The sequence below is a fragment of the Oculina patagonica genome, chromosome 5 (assembly GCF_052425735.1).
Source record: "Oculina patagonica isolate OP01 chromosome 5, crgOcupat, whole genome shotgun sequence".
NCBI classification, from domain to species: Eukaryota; Metazoa; Cnidaria; class Anthozoa; order Scleractinia; family Oculinidae; genus Oculina; species Oculina patagonica.
The window spans coordinates 13610296-13637904 of NC_135762.1; the positions used below are offsets into that span (position 1 = coordinate 13610296).

The following is a 27609-nucleotide window of genomic DNA, read 5'->3' on the forward strand; positions in this document are numbered from 1 at the left end:
TAATGAGATCCTTGTTGTACCAGAGCAGACGGTCCGCAGACAATTCCAGAGCAAGGTTTGGAGCTTTACGGTTACAAATTTCCTAGTAGTTTTATCGCTGGAGCTTCAAGTTTCCGAGTTTCTAGTGGAAGAGTTTATTAGCAGTGCGGTTTAGTTCATAACGTAGCGTGTGGTTTGCGTCTGGATATTGAGTGGACACGCCGTTCAGTCGTTCGATCAGGTTCCTTTCCGTTCGATTTCAATTCAACATGCCTTCGGCTGCTTTTCCTTCACAAATTACCAAGCTTTATGAGCTGAGGCAAACCATTGGAAGCGGTAAGTACATTAGTTATTAGATATTAGATAAAAGATTATTCAGAACTTGCAATTCGATAAATATCACACGGATTGATCGAGTCAAAAGTCCATTCATCAACTGAATTAGTTCTTGCTGCGACGTTTCGCCGTTGATAGAATCAAGTCGAACAGTACTTAACTCTTCTTTTATACACAGTACATGATGCAAAGTGTTTCTTTAAGACTCATATGATTCCTTTTGTAATGCTTAAAGCTGTGTTAAACTAACTACTTAATGCATAGCTTATATTGTTCATTGGCTTCGCTCAAATTTTCCTCCTACAGTGATCACGTTCATAATACTCGTTAAGTTTTGGCTCAGTTAGTTATTAAACTTTTAGCTGAATACTTTACTTGTCCGGCCTTTGCATCTTCCTGTTTTTCGGCGTGAATGAAAAGAGTAATTTCAATCAGCGAGGAAGTTATAGAATATAAGCTTAATACTTGTTGCCGTTTTGTTGGTCATCAACATAGTTTTCTCCCACGTTTGTTGAATAACGAGGCATTTGTTTTTTGGTAAACCAATACCGCAAAACAATATTTTCGCAGTAGGTTAAACGTGGGCGAATCGAAATAACATCGATTTACGGTTGCACTTAAATTTATTTGTCGTTGTAAGTTCTTCGAAAAAGTCGTTTCTCTGAAAATCAATAGGAAACGATTTTTATCTTGAAGATCCACCCGCACATGTTCACGGGTGTCACGAAATACGTGCACTGAAAATACGGCAAATTTGGGCGAACCCAGCGAGGTATATAAATGACATATTTTTGTGAATATCAGGTTTCTCGATGTTATTGCTCTCACGGCGTTATCAGTTTGACTTTCTCTTTCAAAAGCCGATTGTCAGCAACTTGATTGAACGAACTAGTTTGTTTTCAAATTGTACAAATGTTTTGTTTGATAAAGACAAGGCTATCACCAAAATTGACTTCTGTTATTATATGCAAACTGACAGTACTTCCGTAATTTGCAAATATTTCGGAAGTTGAAAGAATTACTAATTTATATTTTGCATTACAACCTCACGTCCGAAACAGTCATCCCTGAAGCAACAAAACGACTAAATGCAGAAATTATTTCCAGAAATAAAAGATCACATTGATTTCTTCTTTAGACAAGAGTACAAATTTCAAAGTTCCAGCATGTATTTATGGTCACGGTTTACAGATTTTTACCCTAACGTTGCACATACATGTGCATCGTGAATTGATAGGGCCTTTTCATCCTCAACATATTACTTACATACAGCCCTGCAATGCAATTTTTAATCTTTAGAACTGCTCCACAAGCGATTTTTTAGTGTGTGTGATGCTTTATACATCCATGTTTATAGTTTAATTTTTTGCTTTAAATTTTCCAAACCGGTCTTTTCAAATTTCCTTTTGTTTCCTGTTCATAAGTCTAATCTAAAACAAAGAAAAATAAAAATTAAACTGGTTTAAAAGGAAATTTGTACCAAAACAAATTTATATGAACAAAAACATACATAACACATGACAGAGACTCCATTAGCACCTAAAATAAGTATGAAGTAAAACAAAGAGGATTTAAAAGATAAAATTTGTCTGGCTTAATTCCAACTTCTGTTGTGTTGAGTTGATTACATTTTTATCTCCAGTCAATACCAGATTCATTTACATTGCAGCCTTTGATTAATTAAATTTCAATTAATTTCAGTGGCTGTACTTGCTTTATTTGTTCAAATGCTCAATTTGTTTACTCATTACTCAGAGATTATTTACGTTTAAGAATTTTGTTTAATGTTGGTCTTATCGGGAGTTGTACTGTGTTTTGTATCATTTACAAAAATGGTATTGTGCCAAGAAAAAAAAAGAACTAAAAAATCAAGCAAATTGTAAAATGGAGTTAAGAAGCTGTGTTTTCGTTTTTTTAAAGTCATTGTTCTGTATGTATGAAATTATTCTCAAATGGAAGGAAATGTCAAAATGGTTGTTGACATTCAGTACATTTAGCTCCTTTAAAACACAGTACAGGAACAGGGCACTCTGACCGAATCCCCATAAGACTAATTGCCAGAAACTGTATTGTGAGAATGAGCAATTTTTTTTCTTTTTGACAAAGTATAATATTTATTTGACTTTTCTCTATTTTTTATTTGTGAATAAATTTTTGTTGGACCACTTGGCAAATATATACTACTTATTAACCGAGAGTGAGGTCATTACAGGGGAATCTCAGACCGAAGCCTTGATGTATTGACCGAGCGATAGCGAGGTCAATACATCAAGGCCGAGGTCTGAGATTGCCCTGTAATGACCGAACGGACGAGGTTAATAAGTTATTTATTATATGGCCTTTTAGCGCTATTCTAAACTGAAATATCTAAAAAAACACCGAGGTGAAACTCGCTCTCGCTCTCAGTGGCTCTCTTCGTCGCTCATACTAAAGAAGTATCGGTATGCTAATATTTTTCTTTCAGTTGTTGAAAAGATAGTTACATTTTGTCGGTATTTATTGTCGTTCTCGCAATTGCGCTAGTAACTTTTACTCACAACTCAAAAAAACATGTAAAAACCGCCGAGCCGAGAAAATTTTTTATAATGCCCGGTCATTACAAGAAAATAATGCCCGCTCAGCAGCCAATCAGAGCGCGCGTACTATTGTAGCCATATAATAATGTATGATAACTGACTTATGATGTATGCAAATTGCAACTTAGTATGATGGAATAAAAATTTAAAAACAAAAATGAAAGGTGACCTTTACATGTTGATTTTACGGGTAATAACGCTTTGCATGCACATTGTACATTTTAAAGCTTGGAGAGTTTTAAGACTATTTTTTGGTATTGATGTGGTGTTTTGTGGTTAGAGTTTTGAATAATTGCATCTGTATTTATCATCATTAAATATATTTTGGTGGGTTCATAATGTAAATCAATACCAACCAAGTTGGAGCTTGGGATCCATGCCCCACTCCCCCTTCCCCCCTCCCCCTAAAGTGAATAAATTAGTATGGGTAATCAAATGGTGACGAGTGAAATTAGGTAATAATTTCACACGCGTTTTGTCAAAATTCTAATAATTTCCCGAGCCTTTAGGTGAGGGAAATTATAAGAATTTTGACAAAATGCAAGTGAAATTATTTTCTAATTTCACGAGTATACCATTTGATTACATTTTAATATCATAGGTGACAAATTACGCTTGCAACTTTAGGTGTTGCCATGGCAATTTTATTATTTCACATGTGAAATTATAAATTAATGTTGAAATTTCTATGATATTAAAATAAAAATATTACCCAGTAAATATCAATAAATAATAAAGTAAATGAACTATTGTGATTGATTTTTCTCAATCTACATTGTACAGAACATGAGTGGCTTAAAATCGATGTTAATAGATGTAGATTTGACACTGCATTTCCAGTTAGTCTGCCTTGCGCGATGTACATGTACAGCTACTGTATTTGTTCCCTTATTGCTACCATTACTTTATTTGTGAACAATTTCATTTTTTCTTACAAAGGTGGTTTTGCTAAGGTCAAGCTTGCTATTCATCAGCTGACGGGCGAAAAGGTACATTCAAATGTTATCTTCATAATTTAATTAATGCATACAGTACATAATGCACATGGTATTGTTTGATTGTATGAACTCACTCACTCATTCTGATTGCACCAACTGGGCAAATGGTGTATGACAGTATGAAAACTCCAGGTTTAAAGTCGGTGGCAACAGTTACTGTTTTTGGTTAACCTACATAAATATAACTAACAGTACATATTACATGTTATTTTGCATGTGTGGTATTTGTAATGTTAGTTGTATTACATAATTTAAATTATGCAGTACTTTTCCTTTTTTGTCATTCAATTTTAAGACCTACAAAGATAAAGCATGATCTCGACTGTTCAGTCTAAGAAAATATCATGGGTACATTTTGGCACTATTGCTCAATATTCAATTGAGTCTGTTTACTTACATGTGATATGTAATTTGTGTTTTTATTTTAATTTATTTTTTTTAAAATTAAATCTGTAGGTTGCAATAAAAGTCATGAACAAGAAAGAACTTGGTGTAAGTACTCTAATTTCTTGTGCTGTAAATTAAGTTGCAATTAATACTCTGGATATATTTAACACTGTACCAAGTGTGTTTCAGCGTGCATGCACTGTATATTTAGTTAAATATTTGTTTGTTAATCAGGACCTTTTTAAAATTCATTCAAACGCAGTGTATATTATAAAACCATTAGATCCATAACAATTAAATATAAAACTGTTTGTCAAGTAAATTTTGTTACATGGCCTTTTTTGTACATCATGGGCCAGTCAGAAATTTGTCCACAGTAGAGTATTAGTTGCGGGCCCAAGAGAGGCCCGTAACCCTAATCTTGACAGTGACCAGCGGATTGCGTTTTACGCGTGCGCGCCACATTTATAAACCAGGACCGAACCGGAAGTTGAAAATTTTTGTTCTTCCACTAAGCACGATCGGAATGCGAAAATGTGTTAATCACGACAGTTTGTCGTAACACCGGAAGAGAAAAATCTGTTCTCCAAGAGCGATAATTTTAAAAACAGCTTGTCACATTAGATAAACCTTCTGTGACATTGAAGGCGTTATGTGTTGCTCTTGAGAACATTGTATCACAGATAAACCACGGTAAAGCAAATGATTTCAACAACGGTTATTGTCGAGAAATTCGTTATAACACTGACAACATAGCGAGTTTACCGACTGAGAAAAATCACATCTAAATTCACACTGCACCGCGTGCTAAAAATCCTTGTGTGACGCGTTACTCAGAATAATTGTCTATTGTCCATTTGATCATTTCAGTCCTCCTTGTTCAGTCGTTTATTTATAATTATCGGCACTGCCTACCAGTACCTTGTCTAAGTGCGTCAAGGCCCGCACTTTCTAACCTGTGGTTACCACTAGTATAGTTAATAAATTAATGTTGTTTCTTTCTACTGACTTTTTCAGTCAGACCTTCCACGTGTGCAGCGTGAAATAGATGCTATGAAAAATCTCACACAACAACATGTGTGTCAACTCTATCACGTGATCGAGACAGATGAATACATTTTCATGGTCATGGAGGTATGGTGTTCTTCTGTTGCATGTCAGTGTTCTCTTCAATGTGTACAAGGGTACTAAATGTATTTGTTTACCTTTCATGTTTCATGTTGTGTTTATTATCCAGAAAAAGTCAAGTAGTTAGATATTGAGAAGAACACATTTTCTTCAGGGTTTTAGTGGCATGTTAATTTCTTGGTCACCAAGACATCTTTATAATAATTTAATAATTTGTAATGATTTAATGATAATGTCAGTGGAAGAAGAAAACGGGAGGTTAATTGTAATTTGTTTTTATGCAGTATGCACCAGGTGGAGAACTGTTTGATTACATTGTTGCTAAGGATAAACTCAAGGTATTTTTATCTCATATGATACTTGAAGATTTGTTCTTTTTCACCCATTTAAAATTAAGTTTAACTGTAATTAATACATGTACATGTATTTGTTTTATTTTTTACTGCCTTCATCGACTGTAGGAGGAGGAAGCCAGAGGTTTCTTTAGACAAATAGTTTCTGCAGTAGCTTATATTCATGACAGAGGTTATGCTCATCGAGACCTTAAACCAGTAAGTCTCTCATTTGATTTTTTGATTTAAAATCATGCAATTTAACTACAGGCAACTCTTTTTATAGTGGACAAGCTCGGGGTGTCGTTTAGTGTCTGTATAGTGAGAGTTCGTAATAGCAGGAGTCATTTCCAGTCAAACCTCTTTCGTCAGGGATCTGGATTTTGTCCGTAATAGCGGGGTGTCCGCAAGTCGAGAGTTGGCTGTAAATGTACAGTAAAATTACATGTAAATTCAGTTTATATATTATTATATATACAACCATTAACTAATTATGTTACTGTTTATGTTTTAGGAGAACCTTCTTCTTGATGAAGATCAAGTAAGAAAAAAATAAACTGTTTTTTTTAAGAGAGTATTATTTTTTAAATTAAAGCTTATTAACATTTATTTTTCTATTCTTTTTTGATACAATGTTTTTTCCTTTTTTCTGCCTGCACATGCATGTGTTTTGAAGGAAAACATTCAAAATGTTTATTTTAACATGCAATTGGTTCATTGCCTTATTCCCAACTAAAAAGATTTTCCTTATCAACAGAAATACATGTAAAGGCCGATTTGTACACGGTACGATTTTGTCGCATGCGACATGCTTACGACAGTCCTACGACATGACTTGGAAGTTGTAGGTTTGATTTACACGACACAATTCGTGTCGTAAGCATGTCGCAAGCATGCTGCATGCGACAAAATCGTACCGTGTAAATCGGCCTTAACACAATTAAGAATTTGTCTTTAGTATGCCTATTTCTGTAGATTTGGTCCTAAGCAGCTGTCCAGATGTGCCCTCGACACTTCCGTTTTTTTTTTTTAGCCTCATTTCCTAGGCCGGTATCCCCTTAAAACAGCAGATTAAACAGGTCTACCTTGGCAGTATTAATTTTGCTTTGAACCTGGGAATGGATCTAATTTGTTAAGGGTTTGTGCGGGTCATGGAAAACCTGGAAAGACATGGAATTTTAGAATTTCATTTTCCAGGCCTGGAAAACAATGGAATTAAAGTGCGGGTCAGGGAAAGTCATGGAAAATGGTATTAAATTAAATTAGGCAGGTTATTTTTTGTGAAGAAAAGGGTAAAAACGTACACGAAACAGGATAATTTTTTAAAATGTCCAAGAAAAATGATCAAATTTTGGTCATGGAAAACTTTGAAAAGTCATGGAAAGTCGTGGAATTTCAAAAGCTCAAAAGGTTACGAACCCTGAGACATATTCTGCCTTAATTGTATACAGAACATCAAGCTGATTGACTTTGGATTAGTAGCTAAACCACGAGGTGGAATGACAGATCATTTGGACACATGCTGTGGGTCTCCCGCATATGCAGCTCCTGGTAAGTTTACACAGCCAGTCTTGTGACAATTGTTTCACTGGAGATCCAGCATACACAAGCGTAGCCGAAATACCTAAGAAAACTGGGTAAACCCATCTAGCTGAAAAATTTTGGTTGTTGTGTGATTGTCTGTCCTTCTGTACAAACAGACTCGGGTAGTAGGCAATGTTTCCAAGGAAAGTGTACAAGACAGAGAAATATTTGTCGCTTAATCTCCCATAAAGTCATCAATATTCCTAGAAATTGTGACAAACAAAAGAGGTTTACAAGGAGATTTGAAATAATCAGTTACAATATGTATTCCATGTGCAAGTTAACTGAAGTCAATTAAAAAGATATAACCTCTAGAGCAATCCCTAGGCCTCCAAACTCCACTTTTTTGTAGCGTTTTTAAATAACTGTACTGTAAGTTACAATTATAGTAACCTGCATGTTATTTTAACATTTTTGAAATAATTGTTTTCTTCAGAACTAATATCTGGCTTTCCATATCATGGAAATGAGGTGAGAGCTCCTATAAGATTAGTATTACTGTGACTCAGGATCTAGTAAACAACATGAACACTTTGGTGTTTTCTAAATCTGATTATTTTTTCATCCATTTCCTGTTCCAAGGTGGATCTGTGGAGTATGGGAGTGTTATTGTATGCTCTTCTCTGTGGATTTCTGCCATTCGATGATGACAACACCTTCAAGTTGTACAAACTGATTCAGGTTTGTGAGAAGCATAGAAATAATTCTTCATTGGAGAACATGGGAGAAATGTATCGGATTGGAATGGAGAAACGATTGGGCTCCAGGCATTACACAGGGACAGTGTGTGAATCAAATCCGCAGTGCACAGTAGCTGTTACTTTTTTAACATACATGTACATTTCATGTAGTTATCTATTAATTTTATATATTTTTTTTAATTACTGTTTTTTTTTTAGAAAGGAGAGTATGAAATACCAGACTGGCTTTCCCCAGGTAAATTACCTTTGCAATCTTGACTTGATTTCCACTTTTCAATGCGTTTTCTTTTTATTCCTTGTTGTTTATCTTGTTTTCTTTTTCCATTGTTATGTTATTCCAATGTTTATTTTTAATGTTTTAAGTATTTATTTATCTGATTGCATTCAAGATGGCATTGCTTACTTTGAAGTACGTTTTTAATTTGCAGGTAGTGCGAAAATTTTGAGCCAGTTGTTGCAGGTAGGCTTGCACTAAGATATTAAAGATCATACTCGATATAACTTTGTCAGACACTTTTAAGAATAGGACTTGCTTAACTAAATGTACATGTATTGTTTTTGAATTCTGACATTTGCATTGCATGGTTCAACTCATACATGTTATGCCATTTTTTCCTGTTGATTATGCATGTACAGTACATTGTATACTGTATGAAGTAACCATAATATTTTGCTTGTTACAAATTTGTATATTAATAATGTTCCTCGACTTATAATTTCCTTATAGGTCAATCCCAAGAAGCGAGTGACCATCAGGCAGCTGTTGAACCATGAATGGATGATGAAGGGTTATGCAGCACCTGTGAGATGGACAAGTCGCGTAAAGGTGCATATACAAAGTCATGTGAATTCCTTTGATTTTACTGATGATGATGTAATTTGACAGTAAAATTTGCAAATAAATTTATGCAAGTTTAAATGTTATAATAATGCCAGTATTCTAGTAAACAAATACATGTACAATGCACAAAAAGTCATGTGTTTTTTGTTTGTAGCTCACATGTACATGTATTTGCAGTGTTCTCCTTATCAGGCGGTAACCGGTAAAATTTACCGCTTGTAACACGACTCTTTACTGCCTAGAATCGCTAAGATATCTTGTAAATTAACAGGTAAATAACAAAGTAACACCACTCGTTTCACCTTCGAAGTAGATCGATTGAAAATATAAAATAACAGATTGAAAATAAACAGCGACAAATGCAACATTCATTTACAAATTTGTGCTAGTATTCAATATTCTTTTTTCCCTTCGCTTTCCGAATCTCTGAGGGCTGATATTGAGGGAAGAGCAAGTTTTGCAGGTGTTTCTCACTTTGCGGCAAGTGCACATCTGTTGTTGCACAGTTTCCATGATCGATTCCACAATGAAGTGGCAGCAATCCTTGCTGTCCTTTCACTTTGTCCATTGAAAATAAAAACAATTACAAAGGCAAAGAAGTAAAAATAATTCCAGAAGTGAGAAATATTACTTACATATAATAGTTCAGTTTTCAAAAACATGCAAAATGCAGAAAATAGTTGATTGCTTAGTTGACCGTAGCCGACGCGTGGTGAAGACAAAGGCAGCTTTCAATGTCAAATTCTTCTCATAAGTTCGTAAGTGTTTAAAACAAAATCAAGATGATAGGTTAAAAGAAGCACTCAGAATACAACTTTGTAACAACGCTGTCGTGAATGCTGAGTATTCGAAGCAAAGAAAAAAAGAGCTGCAGCAATTCGTAGCAAAGAGAAAACAGGACCGCCAATTTTTTAAGTAGTACGTCATGTAAGCGACAGCAAATGTATCTCCTTAAACAGAAGATTTTAGGCAATTTTTCGTAGGCTGTTACCTGTATACCTGCAAGGCCATAATAACTTTGTCATGAAATAAAATTCGACCAGCATTTGGACAACATTCTGTTTCATGTAGGTAGACTAGAAAACGGCTGGGATTTACCGGAATTTCTTTACCGGTTTAAAAAGTTTTATTACCTGCTGTGCTGAAAACTAGGGAGAACCCTGTATTTGTATAAACATGTACAACTGCAGTTAATAGACCTTATCACGGTTTTCAACGCCATCTTGAGGAGTAGGCAAAGCGGGTAGAAATTACAGTGTTTGTATGGGAATCTAATGGCAAATATCTTCTACAAAAATTGAATTCTGGACAACTTATGACTTGTAAAGTTAAGATGCTTGGCAAAAGTTTTTATTCGCCAAGTTTGAAGGTTGGCGCTGGGCTAGAAAGCGTTCAGTTATGTTTTCAATTTTTCCATACATTTCTCTATATTTTTTCCTGCAAACCGAAAAATATAGACAAATGTATGGGAAATTAAAAACGTAACTGAACGCTTTCTAGCCCAGCTACCCACTTTGCCTACTCGTCAAGATGGCGTCAAAAACCTTGATAAGGTCTATTTGTTACTTTTTATTGTAAAATAATTTAATACTGTAATAAATTACTTGTTTACAAACAGAAGGATAAGCCTGACCCAGATGTTCTTCTAGAGCTTGCGTCATATTACAACCTTTCGCTGGATGGCATGATGAAGAAAGTGTTAGAGGTCAGTATCAACTAGTTTATTTATACAGGTTTACAATGTACATTTAGTATATAAATAATATGCTTATACCAGGGCTGCAAATAACAGTCGGTCATCGGACATTGGCCACCCAAAATTTGCTCCTGTCCAACGAAATCCCAAATGTGGTCGGACATTATGTCCGAACAATTTTTTGATCATAAATCATTTTACCAAAGGATAAATAAAAATCTGTCTGACCACAATTTTGTTTTGTCTGACCAAGATGGTTTCTTAGTAGGACGGACATGTATGTCCTTTCAAGTGAAAAAATTTATTTGCAGCCCTGTTATACTTATGGAAAAAGTTGGTGTGCAGTGGTCGAGTGGTTTAATCTATAAAATAATTTTTCGGACTTGGATGCATTATTTAATGATGAATAAAGTACTATTATTCACTGTAATTAGTACTAAGCAGTTTTAAAAGTGTTTTTCTGTGATAAAAGTCACAACTTCAAAGATACAGTTGGCATGACTTATCCTTGAACTTGTATTAAAAATGAGACTATTTTCTCCCCCAAACTATCCCTTTTCTGTTCAGTTTACTTCTACTGTTTGTGTTTCTTTAAAAGAGAAATGTAAGTCTTGTTTGTCAATATTAGTCTCTACTTAAAGGTGCATAATTATTCATATACATGTGAATTGAAACATCCCTTACAAACTTGTACAAAATGGATGCCACTGACAGTATGTGCATTTTTTGTTCATTTCAGTGGAAGTACGATGAGGTGACAGCTTTGTATTTCCTTCTGTGCAAGAAGAAAAGCAAGGGTCAACTGCCAGAGCTTTTGCCAAGATATTCCAAGTAAGTTGTTAGTCATATATTTCCTGCAGTTCTTGTTGAGAATATCTTGCATAAAAAATTATTTCCGTTAAGTTCCATGTATAAGCCACACCCATAGATAAACCACCCCCCCCCCCCCCTCCCCCGATTTGGAAGCTCAAATTTAAAAAAAAAAAAAGTGAAGTTCTGTTGGTAAACAAACAAGGGCAAACATGCATGGTTTCAAAACACTGACACAGCAATTGTTGCAATGTTTACTATGAATTAAGTCTTATGAAAGCAAAATTTCACTTGTCGTACAGTGTACTTCCTTTTTAGTTTGAGTTCACAATATCTTAAATTTGGATGCTCTTTTGATGTGACGTCTTAAGAAGTTTTTTATAAATTTTATTTAACCTAAAGAGATGTTTCTGTAGATTAGCTGCACCTACGAAAAAAGTGCGGCTTATACATGGATCTTTACGGTAACAGTTTTTTTTTAACAAAGTCAAATGGCATTGCATTACATTGTTAACCCTTTTTCACAGGGCAAAGACAAGGAAACGAGTTGAGAGCAAAGAGAATGAGGTATGGCTAATTGTGGAAACAGGTCTTATTAAAGAATGTGCTGGATATTTTAAATTGACTTACTCATGTGTTCTTCAATCCCTGTTCAAACTAACTTACATTGAGTGCGCAAAACGTGTTTAAACCCATCTTGCTAAGGCAAGTGTAAAAATTAAAAAGCAGTCAAAAGAAAACAAAAACAGGAGGCTTTTTTTCACAGGATTGAATTAAGCTTTGCTATTGTACATTTCAAGTGAACAAATGCAGTAGCAGCATTTCTGTTTAGTTTTTTTTATTAGCATACAAAACGAGCATACATTTTTAACTCAAAAGCAAAACAGAAATTTGTAGTGATATATGTGGACATGTAAACTCCAAACCCCAAACACTCTCTGCTCTTTCTCTCGGAGAACAGAACTTGGGTTTGAATCAATTAATTTGTTTTACTTCAAGTAACATTGCCAGACACGATGCAACGATTTTTTTTTTTGTAATGCTGTGATTTTCCCAACTTTTTCCAGCATCCAAATGTTCCCAACTCAGAAAACCAAGAATACATCCTCTGTCCGCCCAAACCCATGCCTTATTCTGAGCATCAAGCCAGAAAGGCCATGCTTAACAAGGAGGAAAATGTGGAACCACCTCTGAGGAAGCCCAGAGCAGGGACCCTTCCTTCCAGTGTGCCCTCCACACCAACGAAAAAAGCACCAACAGAGATGCCGCCACCATTAGCCCCAATCACACCACGTGCCAGGAAAACGCCTGCTAAAGGTACGAGCTTGTACTGAATTACATGTGCAATGCAGATTTCTATCCTCTTTGTTTTGATGTTGTTTAAAATTTTGAAACCCATTTCTTTCCAAAGGCGCTGCTGCTGAAATACCGATGTCTCACTCAGATTATGACTTTGGTAGTAATGACCTTACACCAATTTCTCAAGCTAAAATGTAAGTACTCTATTTGTATATATATATTCAGGCAATTTAGCAGACACGCTTGGTCCACATGTAAGTGTCTGTTTTTGTGTTGTAAATGGGCATAGTATAGGATAATAAAAATATAAAGTATAAGAAAACAATAAAAAAAAATAAAACTGTTTCCCCGCGATAGTCTCTCAGCGAGCAAAATAATGATTTAATGGCGTCAGGGGTAACAGTGATCTGTTACCCGCGAATAGTGACCGACGACCGCCGTTCTCCTAATGTCTTCGTTGTGCTCATCTATATAACAAATAACTTCTAGTATATTTTAAGAGAACCGATTTCAACCTAGCTGTCACCGAAGGACTTGTTCTCTTGAGGAGAAATTCATAGATGCGTTGTCATTGTAGGTGGTCACAGTCGCTGGATACTAACTTAGACAAGGCCACGTGCAAGAAGACGCCGTTTAAATCTCCATTCACGATCGGAAGGAAGAGGTTCGGTTCTGTGGACACGCCTTCTAGTACAAGCAAATGGAGCTCAAGGGTGAGATGTCATTCAGATGAATAAATAAACCAACAATCAAAGCGCTACAGATTCTACCATTTGCGTTCATCCATGAAGCGTGACGAATTTAGCGCGTAGTTTTACTTTAAAAAAAAAGCGGTTTTATATGAGCACGTGTCACTGCGGACAAATAAATCAAGCATTGAAAAACTTGTTCTAAAGCGACTCCTGATTCTTTCCAAACTTATCAATTTTTCTCCTCTCCATTGCTATAATATTTTCTGAGCAGACTTTCATCGAAGAAAGCGCGCAAATATGATCGTATGGCGCCAAAACGTTGTCAATGTCGCGACCTGACCGCAAACGTTTTTTTGGTCAAAAGTGACACGTTAACCATGAGCTATAGGATAAGTGGAGTTTTTCTAAGTTAAAAGCTAATATCTTACCACTAAAGTCTTTTCTTTACTACTGCTGTTTACTTCTGTCGTTGTTCGATCACAATACATGGGTAACCAGGCTTTTTATCCTTTCCAAAAAAGATATAACTCCCTTAATGGACAGCGGCTGTAAGGGATGCATCCTATGCTGCACTTAGTGCCTCTCAAGTCAAAACATTATTATAAGATTTTAACATTTTTTACACCATAGATTATAATAACATTTTTTATATGACTTATATATATTTTTATTGTATTTATATTTAGTATTAGTGTAGCTTTTAGTTTTTAGCAGTGTCCCCTAATTAGTATGGTTTTATTTTCCAGGCTATAAGGCTTTGACACTTAAATAAAGTTTCTTATCTTTTTCTTATCTTAACCGACAAGACCTGGATGCTAAACTAATTTGCATTTGGAGTGCCCCTGGCCACTCCCCGAAAAAAAGCACCATTTCATGCCTTTGGGGGTAGGTATTCCTACATGTGGACCACTAAGCTAATTTGCATTTGGGACTATGTGTATAATACCATGGGTAGGAAGATAATCCCTTCTTTCGTGTGAAGCTCGTAAGATCCAAAGGTGGCCATTTTCCTTATAAGGAATGTAAAGGTGGCCCACCTGGGGGTTATACAAAGGAAACCATTCATTCACACAGGGAGTGGGATGAGGTGAACATGGGTTTACCCGAAGTCGTTGGAGTCTTGCTTAATTAAATGGTTGAATTTTGCGACTATGAATTGGAGTTAAGAACTAAGTGTATTTACATCACCTTTGAAGTAAATTGAAATAATACGGGCTCGCCCGCTCTTACTACTTTTCTTTATTTTACTGTCATAATCTGACGTTCTAATGTTGAGAGAAATATTTAGTTTTATCGGCTACATTCCAGAAACAGTAGTGGATTCTCCGACGACAATAAATTGCACGCCGCATGTAAATAATTGTATTATATATACGAGTCGAAAACATTAAACAAAGAAGCGCTCTTACAAGCTTAAATTCGTCAAAAAACCTGCATAAAAACTAACTCACCCTATGCGGAAGTTTTTCTTATTTATTTTATTTCAAAACCTCAGTCGTAAAAGCCGATTTTTCGAAGCTTAAATATTCACAGCAACAATTAGTGAATAGATTTGAATATTCATATTTGTAAGTTGTGACCACACAAACACACGCGTAGAGTTCAACGCCTGTGTTTTCCCGTTCATGCTGCACCGGTAAAAAGTCACTCGTTGCTTGTTTAGGCAATTTAAGACAACTCCATAGCGAAAACCTTCAAAAATAACGACAACGATCACAAAACTATCCGAAATTTACTTTTTTTTCCACCGTTGAGTTGCGAACATCTCCAAAATAAACCACAATTCATTTCCGGTTGCCAAACCTTTCTTCGTCCATGTGGGGAAAGGCTCAAGTTTGTCGCCTTTTTCATACCTCACTAGGGGATTGAGAGTGCTCGTTGATCTTACGAGCTCAACACGAAATTAAAAAACAATACCCATTGTTTGTTCAGTTTAGTGATTGGCCAAAAACCAAAATCTCCTAGCAACAGTAAAAGTTTTTCCTACCCAGTGTTTTTATTATTCGCCGTAACACCAAATGCAAATTAGTTTAGCATCCAGGTCTTCTCGGTTGAATAAAAGCCTGGCTACCCATGTGTTGCGATCGAACAACCAAAGTTGTAAACAGAGTAGTAAAAAGACTTTAGTGGTAAGATATTGGCTTTTAATTTAGAAAAAACTCCACTTATCCTATAGCTCATGCGTAAACAAACAAAACCGTTGAGGTTATTAAAAGTAAAACTACGCGATAAATTCGTCACGCTTCATGGATGAACGCAAATGGAAGTAAAGCCTACTCTTCTCTGTCAAAGTAATTATCTTTTTCCTGGCCTTTAAACATGAAGTAAAAGAACTGAAAACTGTTTTGTCCAGAACATTTTTACGGAAATATTTAGCTGATATTGGAGTTGATTGTTCATGCGAGTTTGAAGTAAAATGATGATTCAACAATAATATTGAAACGTATATCTATTCTACAGGGAATTATGGGTAGCATTGAAGATGGACTAAACAGAATTGTGGAGGCAATTACACCGAGAGGACTCGGGGGACATGGGCCGAGAAAAGTCAAGGTAAACAAATAATGCCTAAGGGCCAATAATAAGAGCAACATTTTTTTTTCAACTTGTCTCGCATCATTGTTGCATTGCAAGTTGTAAAGTGTTGTTACGCGTATTACTACCCGTATTGCACGATGTGGTAACATGTTACACAAATTTGAACTCATATCTACTTTTAGTTACACGGGAGGTAATACGCGCAAACACTATACAACTTGCAATGCAACAATGTTGCGAGACAAGGTGAAAAAAAATGTTGCTCCTATTACTGTACCTTTAGACCGCTATTGCTTGAAAAAATGTTGCTGTACACATCTTAAGGCTCCTTCGTGTAGAAGCACAGAACACGTCACAATAGAACACTGCCTCGCAAACCTATTGTTTTTATTATAATCCTCGTTCTTTTGTCCTTTTGTTCTCTATTGTTATAGGTAAACTGTGTCTTCTACACGAAGTAAGAGCCCATCTTAACGGTGACGAACGTATTTTAAGGTCAACAACAACAACAACAACAACAAAAAACAGTTAATTTGGACCATGAGTAAAAATTATTTACAGCATTTGTTATTGCAACTATCCAAAATATCTCTGGTTATCAACTACAGTTGAAGGTGGATGACCAAAAAAGTATTCATTTGAAGATATATTTATGCCAACGTTCTCTTTCTATCTATGCAGGCTCTCTATAATGTGTCTTCAACTTCGACGAGAAGCTCAGACGAGGTTCTTGATGAGCTGAAGAGAGTTCTAGATGACAGAGAAATTATGTATAAAGAGAAAGGGTATGTGCTTGTTGGTGCAATAAAACCCACTGATGCCGGTATACTTGACTCCCCCTAGGCCTACTCTGGGACCCAAAGTCGCCGTAACTTTGGGCGACTTTAGGCGATTTAAGCTTATTTTGTCCAAAATTACGGGCGATTTTGAGCGACTTTAGTCAATTTTAGGTGACCTTTTAGGCAATTTTAGGTGACCTTTTAGTCAATTTTAGGTGACCTTTTAGGCAATTTTAGGTGACCGACCTAAGTACAGTTGTGGTATACATGTACATGGGAATCATCATGGTACACCATAAAGCATTGTTACAGAGAATATCTATACTATCCCCATGACTTTGAGCGATTTTGGGTCCCAGAGTAGGCCTCCCCCTGTTGGTTAGGTACCTACTCACTTTACTGGCTTTTTGTCGTTTCAGGTATATTCTTCGATGTAAATCTATAGACGACAGAGGAAAAGTTCTTCTTGAATTCGAAATGGAAGTCTGCCTTATTCCCAAAATGGAAATGATAGGTATGCAATAGTGCTCTCCCTCGCCCGGCTTCTAGTAAAATATTTAGGCACCACTCTTCCATTAGCCGTTTCACCGCACTTTTAAAGTTGACCTCTTCTCGATCTAGAATGGCTGTTTGACTTCCTTATCGGGAGAAAGCGCTGTTTACAATCAAGCTATATTCTGACTGCCACGAAATATAAAAAGTTAAAACGTGAACGGCAAGGATGCTAAAAAGTGTAATTTGACGATTTGCAACAGCGAAGATAATATAAAGAATCTTATGGTGAAGTAACAGAGAGGTGTTTGTTGTCTCGAGTTTCTTCGAAAATGAAAAACGCTCAGTTCCTTCACCGGTTGTTGTGGAACTGGAAAAAGAAACTGGCGTCGTTGTAGGTTAAAAGCAGGTGGCGTTTGGAGCAGTGACCGTTCATTGGAGTAGCTATAGAGAAAACCAATGGTGAAATTGCGAAAACTGCTCTTTAAAAAGTGAACAGTCACCTGAGTTTGGAGAAAAGGAAGCCCCGTTTTGTAACTTCAGTCTTTGAAATGCTATGCAGACAAATGCTTGTTTAGGTAAGCTGCATATTAAAATTGCAGTCTTTTAAAACGATCTTTGTTTTGTGTCGTTTTGTTGAAGAAGCGCTAACTGTGGTTTGTTCATTCACAGGTATACGTCGAAAGCGTATGAAGGGAGATACCTGGGCTTACAAGAAAGTCTGCGAGGAACTCTTATCCGCAGCGAAACTATGAAAATGCACGTGCACTACACGCAATTGTGCTTGTAATGGTCAAGGCTTCCATAAATGAAGAGAAATAAAAATGGATGAAAAAATGGCACTGAACTTGCGTGGAGATCCGCGAGATCGCGTAACCTGGCCAACAGGGCGTACAAATAGTTGTCCAATGTACAAAATTGGTATTTTAGCAGTTTTAGTATAAGACTAGTATTAAAATTAATATTTTCATGATGTAAATTTGACTGTAAATGTGAGTTAAAAAGCAATGATACATTTAACAGTACATAATTCAAGTGTAGGATTGTCATCGTGCCTAGTGTAGATCGTAATTTCTGCGTTTAGAATAGCAGAGTATGGATTAAATACATATTGAAAGAATATACCGTTGAACGCCATAAGATCATTATTACATGAAAGTAATCCAACAGAGCGAAAAGCTTGACTTTTTCGTTGTCGTATTTCGCCACATTCAGATTGGGAACAGGACGAAGTGCGTCGGTTTTCTTACGCAGATATCATATTGGGACGAAATCTTTGAAGCCAGTGTTATTTTTTTATATATGTTGCGGCTGACAAAAATGACTTCCAAGTCGCAGGAAATCGGAATTTCCCGAAAGTAAGAGAGAGTTGATGTTACAAAGTAGGATTGATTGGTTAAGAAACGAATTTTACTACTTACTTTCTTATACTTGAAACGAACTTTGTCCAATGTTAAGTAGTCGTGTTAAGGTCTTGCAGTAAATAAGATCATTGCCTTTTGCTAGGTAGTGAAAAGTTGAGGCACTTGCTTGTTTTCTTAGAAAGTGGCAACTCTGCTTTTATGGCAATGCAGCCAGGCTCGCAGCCGTGTTTTCCTGCCTAACTTCAAAGTTAAATCTTTGGTATACCGCTTCCAATCCTCGCTGAATCTTCTTTGTATACGCGTAGTTGAAAACGTTCAAGAGATATTTCATGATATAACATTCAATAAGTGCGGTATAACATACTGGCCAGTAGCAAATTCCAGTGTTAATGAGAGAGTGGTAGAAGCGTCTCCTCGTAGATGCAACTCATCGGGCGTTAATTGGAAAATGTACATTTTATAAACTGGAAATGAACATCTCTGTACAGTAATCAAAATTCATGGGTTATTAGATACATTACAGGAAGTAGTCTTTAGTTTAAGCTGTTGATATTAGTACAGTTTCTGACGATGTGCAATGTATAGTATTTTCCAAGGGTAATGGGTAATTTAAACAATAGAAGCAAAAAAATGAGTTATATTCCACGCTCGAGAATGCAAATAAATGTACTGAAATAAGGGTTTCTGCGTTTCCTTGTTTTGTTTTTCGAAACTACTTGCTTCTCATTTATCTAACGACAGTTTTCGTGTAGCTTGCGCCCCTAGACGGGTATACCGAAAAAATTCAGGTTATAAGCCCCTCGCTTTATATTTATAGGCCCATTACCTGAAGACAAAAAATACATCTGATTATATGCCCCACTCTGCTGGATGACAGTACTGAACAGGGCAAAATGTTGCTTTATTATGACTTAACCTAAAAACGTATTTCAATCAACACTGCCTTAGCTCGTTTCGAAACTTTTTTTTTATTCCGCTTATAAGCCCTCCAAGTAGGGAGGGAGGGCATGATCTCAGGTTACTATAAGCCTATCCAAAAACCCCTTACGAAGTTGTGTAAGCCCAGGGCTTATAACCGGAATTTTAAGGGGAAGCCTCGAGCCAAGTGGTGCATACTCGACGGAGCATATCCCTGTTTCTGTAGAATAAAGCGGCTAGCATATTTTTTTACTCCCCCCCCTGAATGGGGATGCTAGTCCATCGCAGGATATCCCCCTCCCCAACATTATGTTGCCGGTACCCATTTATAAGCCTTGGTGGAGAGGGGCACTCTGAGATAGGCTCTTACCGACAGTGCTAGCACTTTTTTTTTGGCATTATTTGGCTTCGCGAGCATTTTTTTTACATTTTATCCAAAATAGCACTGCTAGCATTATTTTGGATTTTCGACTGATTATTTGTATAATTTTGTGTTAAAAAGCACAATCTGACTTCATTTATGGCATCCAAAGATGCATTATGCCCTCATTTTAGTGAAAGGAGCCGAGGAGGCCTGGGGAATAGGTTTGATCGGTTTGATACGTCAGTGATTGCCTTCTAGAAACCCAGTCCATCACACTCCTTCCAAGATGACGTCATCCACGTTGTCATCAAGGAACAATGGAAGTCAGCCAAGGCAGAGATAGCTCGAGAGCGTACTCTGACATCAAACATTGATCGTTATATTTTATTGTTGAAAAATCTAACTGAAAATCTGAAAAATGTAATATTCTATGTTTAAAAAAACGGGAAAAAGTGAGCATTATTATGTAACCCACGAGCACTTTTTAAAAAAATTAGCATTATTTTAGCACTTTTTTGGCAAAAAACGAGCACTTCTTTTAGCATTTAATGCTTTTTTACGAGCACTTTCGGTACAAGCCTACTCTGAAAGTGAAGTGTTTTGCCCAAGAATAACGCAGTGACCGCGGCCAGGGCTCGAACCCGGACCGTTCTAGTCCGGTGCACTAACCATTAGGCCACCGCGCCTCCCATTCCCAAACCCGAACGAAATGGTAAGCTTTCACTGCGAATTGCTTGCGATTCGCTTTTATTTGTTGGTTAGGTTAAGTTTCGTTTCGTTTCGGGTTTAAGTAGATGTCATATAGACGCAGTTGATTTTTCCCCGCTCGAAAGCCGTCTGTCGGCCAAACAAAATCCATGTTGATGACGTATTTCTACAAAGTCTTGTTTTGGTAGTTGCAAGCAAGCGAAAGTTCAAAACCAAGCAAAGATCGGCAGAAATAGAGCAAAACAGCGCCAAATAGACCAATTTCGATATAACATTCCAACTTGGCTTCGAGGGTTTGGCAAATGAAACAAAAGATATTATTTATTTGTCCATTCGTCCTTCAACCTCAATGTGATTGATATCTTTTGTCTGTTTTTTTTTTCTTTTCAAGCCTCGAAACCAAACTAGCTCGTCCCCAGGCTCGCAATATTAGTTTGACGTCAAAATGGCGGCGTCACAAACTTTTTGGCATCCTCGTTCCAGGTTCTTTCTATCGAGGGAAGCCGGAAAGGAACTTGGGGTCGAAATTGTCCCTAATTTTTCTGTCGCACTATATAATTTCACTGCTGTCATTTTCGATTTCCTAAATTGATGAAAATAAATGACTAGTACCTTGAAATGCGTGGGGCGATACAGCCTATATTTTCCTCATTACTAATTTAAAAATTCTCGGGGGGTAATACCCTTATGCGCTATAAATTGTTTGCCTGACTGGACGCCAAATGGCACGTCGGGATCGCTGTTCCAAAGGTGGTAGCTGTACTCTCGTAAATAAAAAACCACAGATCGCTGATGTGGAAGTCGATGGAAGACTTGCACTCTTTGCAGCAAATAGGCCATTTCCGAGTTACCCTTTGCCTCTGTTTCAAAACGAGTCTGCCTGCGAAACCATTGAGTTTGATTTGCTTGAAAATGGACCTGTAGGTCAAACCCATTTCCATTTAAATGGTTTTGCACGTGGTTTTGCACGTTTTGAAACAGGCAAAGGGTAACTCTGAAATGGCCTATTCATTTCAAGGTTTGCTGAGAGACGAACAAGAGTCTGATAAAAATAAAATTACGCTGCATTCGCTTTGTAACGCTCTGTCTCAGGCAAAAGGCGAGTTGAACGGCGAAATCTCGTACCCGCAAGAGCTGTTGATAAATCTCTAAAAAAATGCCATCAAGCTTTGAACAAAAAGGTATAGAAAGAAACTCCAATATCGAAACTTCCCTTGATCTTGGTATTCCATTCGTTGTTCCAGTATCAAAAAGGAGAAACGCCTTTACCTTTTGTCGCGATTTTTATGTTAAATATAAACAAGACCTTGATCGGTCGATTTGTCTGTAAATTTAAAACAACATCGGAAATTAACCTTGCAAGTAATCAAATAATAGCTAATTGAATGATTATTTTTTAAGAAAACCACTCCCTTAGCTTTCGGTAAAATACAGGCTGGTGCTTTGATCTAAATTATTATTAGTAGCTAAGAGTTTTTATTATTTTTAAATGAGTGCACGTTTTCTAGAAGTTTTTTTTGGAGGAAGGAAAAAAACCGTTTACACTTGAGAGCTTTTGGCGAAATTTTAGTTAGCGCACGTAGACGGAATATATGTGGAAATCCTTTATATTGTAAATCAGACTTCTTTATTGTGGCCCACGATTTAATTAAACGTAAAGTTTTCATATTCTTTTATACTTTTGTCGCAGTTGGGGTATTCATGTTGTATCAAGGCTGCATTGCTAGGTGAAGTCCATTAACAATCGTTCTAATCAATTCCTCGGGGCTGTTCGGTGAACGTTTTTTCAGCTGCTCTTTGAGGCTGTCAAGAATTGAAGGCCATTAACATGTCTTCTGTGTTTACAATAAGTATCTTTGCTTGTTATGGATAACTTCCGAGAAATCATCGTTTGTGACATCTCGCACGCTCCAACTTTGAATCAAAAGAAACGTCTGTAGAAGCGTATTCGCTACCGGTACAAAAGAAGCGCTTGTCGTTCCGTTTTAATTTGATCAAAACCCTCTTGTGGGTTTTTAGCGGTTGCTCAGTCTTATTTTTGCTTGTTGAACGCTTTGCTAGTATGAGGTTTATATTTTTGTCCTAAAGTTCTAGCTCTTTTAGAGAATTCTCCGTTGGGATGTTATCATTTTTTAAATGCAAATTTATTACCTTTCTATGAGTTGAACTAAAACGAGGTCCAATATGCTATCAGATACCACTATTTTTTAATTCGTTTCCACAAATGTTTTCGTTGCTTTTAAATTTCCAAATCTTCCGCTTTTCCATCTGGGACGTATTGTCCAAAATGTTTTTAAAAACGAACATTCGATCTCGTTTCCTGACATTTCTCTTGGAATTGTCCGCAGACTAATTTAGCTACTTAGCAAGATTAATCTGTTCATCAGTGGCTCATAGCCTCGTTGTTCGTATTTAAATTTATCACTATTCTGTCCGCTTTCGGTCTCAAGAGCGTTCACAAGCACAGTTTCTCCTGATGCATTTGAGCTATTTCAGAGCATTTTTAGATCGTACAAGATGTAAGTTGTTGCCAGGAATTTTCGATACTGCCGCAAACTCACTCCCCTGGTCTCAATTTCTCTTTCCATTTGCTCGCATATTGCATGTCTTCTTTTCTCTGGCTTCACCCAGTTAATTAACCTCTGAAAAGCCGAAGAACGTCTTCGCGTTTGCGTTGGCAAAGGCTTCATTTGTGTAATTTCTTCCAGTTCCTCTGTAGTCTCTGATTTCCCGCTATCGTTGGAATCCTCGAGTTCGGTTTCCTCGACAGAAAGAAGCCCTCTTTGAAAACACGGACTATCTGAATTATTGTTGCTATTGTTGTGGTCTGCCTTGAGACAGTTATAGGCGATGGTTTTCTTGGGTGTTGCTTCGCAGTGGGTTTGTCCGCAATCACTGCTGCTAATCATAGATTCATCGAGCCCATCTCTGTTCTTGTGAACTTTCTTGTAGTGGAAAGGTCGGCGAAGTTTTGACAAGAATCGATCCTTAAGACGCCCCATTCTGGTCGCCATTTGCGCGCCCTCAGAATACACACTTCAGTTCGTTTGCTTTGGATTTGTAACCTTGGTTATTCAAAACACAGTCAGTGTTATGAAAATTGTAGACAATACCAGAATGCTATTTTGGATCGGTAAGCACTGCACGAGAGAACTACCACAGCGTTTCTGATATGAAAGCCAGATGACTTCCCTCTTGTTCAAGAGAGTTATTGTTACGTAAATCCGGGCGCTTAAGAATGAATTAAAAAGTTCCTTAAAAGTAATCAAAGGAGGTCTTTCTGGATGAGTGGCTCCGGGCGAAATCTCGCTTGACAGAAACGGTAACTGAAGCAACAATACCAAAAACCTTTTAGTTTTATCTAATTCGCAAACTTTCTAACTTTCGCGACGTGACCGAGAACGCTAATTTGACAAGCCCATGTCGCACGACCGGGAGATAAGTTCAGAGACCTAAGTAAATGTTGACTCAAATGTGCGTCAACTCTCGTATTTACTTACGTATGTTGTCGAGTAAATAAAAAGCCGAGTTCTGTTCAGGTAGTTGTGATCGAGCAAAGAAATGACAGCAAAAGATATCAAACAACTCTTAGTTGTGTTAGGTGGTCCTTCATGTGAAAGACTGCCTTTGTCACCCAAGAACACCAAATTGTCAGTATTTTAAATTTGAAAGAAATTTAAAGTACACATCCTTTATAAAAAGTGATCGGCATTTTTTTCTTGCTATATCAATTTTAATCAAATCTGACGGCTTATCACTAATCTAAGAGTACTTTCTCTGACACTATATATCACATATCTCTCACCCTGACAAAATATCCTTCATATCTCGCAATTTATCTGTCACCTAGCACTTCAAATCAACGACATACTTTCAGCACTGTCACTTTAACCGGGCTTTTTCGAATACCCAATCATGACACCCAATCATAATAAACCCAGACATATAGTGAGATGGCTCGATTAAAATTATCTTAAAATATTTAAAAGTAGGTGTGCGGTGTTTTGTAATTGTAATAACATTTCGCCCACAGACTTGTTTTTACGCGGGCCATAATCCAGATAAACATTTTTGTTATTATTTCTCGTGACACTATATTTGAAAACAGAATAGTTTAGTTTTTTCTAACCACGCAGTTTCTGTTATCGAAAACTAGAGCAAAAATAGTACATTACCTTTAAATGAAGGCTACATTTTTTTTTCAAAATCGCCTTTGTTTTATTGAAGATTTCTTGTTTCTTCATGGCGTAATATTCAAAGTTATTTTAAAAGGCGATGAATCTAGTTACGTAGTTTTAGAATTAACTGCCCACTTTATTTGTTTGATACTTGGAATTAATAAGGGCTAATTATTTTTTTTTGCCCTGAATCGTGGCAATAAAAGTGACAAGTGAACATCGGTTTTCCCGACAGACAATCGTTTAAGCCGAGAACTCGCCGAAGATCTGCTTCGACCTCTGTTAGGTGCAGCGAACACAAGCAATGAAAATACGTTCAATAAAATTACCTTGTTATAGGAAATTAAAGATACATTTTATTAACGCGAATTTCAAAAATTCGCGTTATTTTTTTTTTTTTTATTTTTTTTTTTTTTAGTTTTTGTCCAAATTTTTTTTTATTTTTTTTTTTTTTTTTTTCGTTTTTTTTTTTTTCGTTTTTTTAATTTTTCTTTTTTTTTTTCTATAAAGGTAAATTTATTTGTGTATTTGTTCGCAGTGTACAATCATTGTGGCATGTTGTTTATTTTGTCGATTTATCGTCACTGTTAAAATTCCACGTAAGCATGTACATCAATTCTCAATAAAAATGTTAGGCGATTACTCTTTTTTGCAATCGAAGTCTCGAGAATATCATTGTTAAATTTCTGTTTTAAAACTGTCTCTAACTAGTGGGTAATCGCAACTTCGACTGGCGTTCTCTGTCAACAGCAAAGGACAAACTTTTGTTGTTTTTCTATAAACACGATAAACAAAAAGAACAACTAGTAATAAAAAAAATATTGTTTTTATTACTTGTTCTGGAATGCTCTGGAATGTGATCACATGCGTTCACCTTTTTTGGTTTGATAAACAAAGCCACGTGTCCAAAACCGTTAACGTTCCAGTTGCGCTAAAATCAGTCAAAATTTTTGGTCAAATCGGGCTTAACGTTCTTATGTAAGAAAGAGCGCATTGTGAAACGTCGTCGTCATTTGAAGGTAAATGTGGCTACAGTTTTTCCTTCTACATGAAACCTTTTTCGCTAGAAACCGCGTTGATCAAAAACAACGGACAAGAAGCTGTGAGTTAAAAATAATTGCGGTTTGATATCGGAATGGAGTGAGTGAGTGAGCCAGAGTGAAATAAATCGTCATTTTTAATACCTCATTACCATGAGGAACTAGTAGTTCTGGCGTTCTCTTATCTATTAAATTAGCTTCATAAAATCAATTCCTGAAAAACAAAAGACCAGCAACTACAAACTCTCTCGTTATTTGTTCTATTTCGGTTTCTGTCAGTTCTATACCGATATACCCACGCAATCCGACATGATTTTCAGTCGTTTCACTTCAGAGCGATTTTATTATTAAAGTGACGACAAGAAAAGCAGATAAGCAAAATCTTTTTTGTTTGGAGCGTGTTTTGTCGCATGGACTAACTGATCAATGTCTGATTTGAGAGCCCTTTGTAGTGGTTACAAACACTAGGATATTCTAGATCCTTGCGCTCGACGATTACATCTCAATTAACAAACTTGTTCCTGTACGGCTTTTTTTCCAGGCCTTCACGGTACTGTTGACGTCACTACTCGTTTCGGTGTGGTATCCGGGGGCGAACGGACCATATGACCCGAAACGGGTTGACCGCGACGAAAATAAAGGCCTAGAAACTAGAAGATTTAACTATACAGCGGGGGTTTTATTGCACAAGTTAATTAGTAAAACGGAAAAAAATTGAATTATTCTTTCTTCAGTCAATGAAAAAAAGTAAAACAGAACGAAGTTTCCCGAAGGAATTTCTCGCCGGTCGGAAAAAAGCATCTTCGTACTCCTTCCAAACTTGTAAAGCATAACGCCAGCCTTAGAAAATTTTCCGGAGAAATAAATTCGACCATCATCTATTTCCATTTTTACTGTTTGAACTTTTTTGAAATTCTGTGATTAGAAATCGATGAAAATTTGAGCATCATGATAAAAATTTTTTTGAGAAAGCCTAGATTGCTAGTAACAGTAGTAATTAATTAAAATTACTGTGTCACGGATTTAAGCCAAATTTAGGCATCCGAAAATGGCAACCAAATTGGGTGAAATATAAAAATAGCCACTTAGAACAGTTAAGGAACATTTCACAGCAAATACGAAAGAAGGTACGGATGGACAACAATTGAACAAGATTGAAACAGATTACGATATGGGCTTTTGAAATACTGTTAGGCTAAACAGTTTTTAAAGTCAGTCCTGGTTGTTTGTAACTTTAAATTATAATGCCCAGGATACATATTTGGTTGTTATGAAGCTATGGTTTTGTCGATTTAAATCCATAGAAGTAATTTTTTCCTAAAACATTAAGTTTCATAGCGAATATTGGCAAAATTCAATTCAAATTCAAAGCAGGCTGAACTCAGCCGTGACACCCTCCCTGTAACTCTCGAATCATTGATAATCCCAACGCCATCTCTTTACCAGATCTCTTACCCGCTCGATAAAAATGACGGGTAGTCTTCGATGGATTGAAAATTGTTACTCTTTCTAGATGGGAAGCTAGTACTTTAGTTGCTTTTGCGTCGCTGGAGTGTTTAATTTCTACTAGAAAATGCCCAAATGTTATCCTAAAAAATGCTAAATGGTAGGAAGAAAAACACGGTTGTAATCAGGACTAACATTTCCGGGACGAAATTTGGCAGCGAAAATTCCATGATAATCCACCGTGATTTGTTTTAAGTATAAATTATTCGCTAACACGTACATGTGCGCTGAACAGTGCTCCGGTTCTCACTTACCCGATATCCCATTCTGATATTGACGCAATTTCACTTCAAATTGATCAGAATGGAGATCTAAACGCTTTTATCTTAATTGGCGTTTATATTGGCTGGATTCTATAAGCAG

At 36.5% G+C, this 27609-nt stretch overlaps 2 protein-coding genes across 2 annotated transcripts; one reads left to right on the plus strand and one right to left on the minus strand.

Moving 5' to 3' along the window:
* LOC144655590 (maternal embryonic leucine zipper kinase-like) lies at positions 1-19215 on the plus strand. Its single transcript, XM_078515878.1, has 23 exons — positions 1-315; positions 3831-3880; positions 4346-4381; positions 5294-5410; positions 5689-5742; positions 5866-5955; positions 6251-6277; positions 7188-7287; positions 7757-7791; positions 7903-8001; positions 8220-8256; positions 8450-8481; positions 8749-8847; positions 10481-10567; positions 11298-11389; positions 11896-11935; positions 12436-12685; positions 12780-12861; positions 13245-13380; positions 15820-15912; positions 16579-16682; positions 17096-17190; positions 17841-19215. The coding sequence occupies exons 1-23, from the start codon at positions 249-251 to the stop codon at positions 17921-17923; spliced, it is 1905 nt and encodes a 634-aa protein (XP_078372004.1). The 5' UTR covers positions 1-248; the 3' UTR covers positions 17924-19215.
* Positions 19216-21732: 2517 nt separating this feature from the next.
* On the minus strand, positions 21733-23908 carry LOC144655705 (uncharacterized). The gene has a single exon (XM_078516005.1). It carries the CDS (start codon positions 23534-23536, stop codon positions 23015-23017), a length of 522 nt encoding a protein of 173 aa, XP_078372131.1. The 5' UTR covers positions 23537-23908; the 3' UTR covers positions 21733-23014.
* Positions 23909-27609: the final 3701 nt, after the last annotated feature.